At 37.0% G+C, this 1,778-nt stretch overlaps 1 protein-coding gene across 1 annotated transcript; it reads left to right on the forward strand.

Moving 5' to 3' along the window:
- The first annotated feature begins 27 nt into the window (after positions 1-27).
- Positions 28-804, forward strand: LOC116115824. The gene has a single exon (XM_031401957.1). It carries the CDS (start codon positions 28-30, stop codon positions 802-804), a length of 777 nt encoding a protein of 258 aa, XP_031257817.1.
- The last annotated feature ends 974 nt before the right edge of the window (positions 805-1,778 follow it).

Below are 1,778 nucleotides of genomic sequence, written 5' to 3' on the forward strand. Positions count from 1 at the left end.
ATCATTAATTTCCCAGATCTAAAAATCATGAAAAGGTCCATGTCTTCTTCCCCATTGAATGACATCTCTGACAGAGAAGATGATGGTTGGCTGAATCTCACCCTCTCTTTGCCGCCGCCGGATCCATCGGCCGCAGCACAAACAAATCCTCATTGTCAGAATTTGAATTTGCCTCCATTAGCAATTCCTCTTTCTCCACCCTCTTCGCACGAATCCCATCCATCACCAACGCTCAGCCAAGAGATTACTACTGGTGCAGGTCCGTCCCGTTCGTCGCGAACTCGAAGATCTCCAGCTCAAAAGCTCAAGCCAGGTAAAACCGAAGCCGTACCTGCACCCTACCCGTGGGCAACAACTCATCGCGCCACAGTTTACAGTCTCGAACATCTTTTGTCACATAATATTACCAAGATCAGAGGGGAGCTTCAATGCAAACGTTGCGAGATAAGTTTCGAGATTGAATATGATTTGCAAGAAAAGTTTATGGAGGTTGCATCTTTCATTTCAGAGAATAAGTTTACAATGCATGATCGAGCACCAGAGATTTGGATAAACCCTAATCTTCCTAGTTGTAAAGTTTGTGGTCAAAATAATAGTGTGAGGCCAGTTACTTCGAAGAAGAAATCAATAAATTGGCTGTTTTTGTTTCTGGGACAAATGCTTGGGTGCCTCAAACTTTCTCAGTTGAAGTATTTCTGCAAACATACGAAGAATCACAGGACGGGAGCCAAAGATAGAGTTCTTTATCTTGCTTATTTAGGGTTATGTAAACAATTGGATCCCAATGGACCCTTTGATATTTAAGAGATCATATTTCTTTCATTCATTTTTTTTTTCATTCTGTCTAGTTTTAGTTTCTCTATTGATAGATTTGGTGTTACTCAATATATAGAGTAATTTCTACCTTGAATTTATTAGCCTCATTCTCTTCATACTAGTAAGAGTGATCGTACTCTATTCAGTAGATGATATCAATTTAATGAATATTCAAATATATATATATATATATATATATATATTTCTGTATGATGCATAGTAAATATGATCTTTAAAACTATATGATTTTGAATATGGAATCCAAGAAAAGTTCTAGAGATATTCTGTCCTTGTATATCCAAAATTCAAGGGATTTCATTCCTTTTATGATGAGATATCATTCTTGTTTTATAACAAATGAGATCCATTATACCACATCAATAGTAAGTATAACTTTTAAATGATTCGTACATAGATATCACTTAGATTTACACTAAATATGGACATTAGTTTACGGGTAAGAGATTGAAAAAACAATCAATATGAAATATAAAAACATAAAATCGAGGCATATTTCAAGGAAGGCAATATTCTTTCTGTCGACTCTTGGAGCCATGCCCTGTGGATGCCTAGACTATATTTAATAGCGATATTGAGGTAAAATCCACAAAAACCAAAGAAAATTAGCATTATAGAAAATGGGAAAAGCTTTTCAAAAACTGCTGTTAGTTGTCTTTGTGATTGCAATGGCTTCAGGTTTTGCATTCGGGCCATCTAGTGCCAGAAAGCTTGAGATGAAACCAATTACAGATGGTCATTTTCCAATTCAGAACAACGTTGTGAGCCCAAAAGATTTGTCCTTTTCCAGAAATTGGAATTTTGGAAAGCTGCCTAAGGGTACGCCTATTCCTCCATCTGGGCCTAGTTCCAGGACATCCGATTATCCTCCGCCGCCACCGCCACCAGAAGATTTGCTTGTGTAAAATGGTTTAAATTTGGTATTTATATGGATGTATATCTCT

This window comes from Pistacia vera, unplaced genomic scaffold (assembly GCF_008641045.1).
Source record: "Pistacia vera cultivar Batoury unplaced genomic scaffold, PisVer_v2 Contig754, whole genome shotgun sequence".
NCBI lineage: Eukaryota > Viridiplantae > Streptophyta > Magnoliopsida > Sapindales > Anacardiaceae > Pistacia > Pistacia vera.

Excerpts from the sequence above, each read along its gene's own strand:
- LOC116115824 (XM_031401957.1), top strand. The coding sequence starts at position 28 with ATGAAAAGGTCCATGTCTTCTTCCCCATTGAATGACATCTCTGACAGA.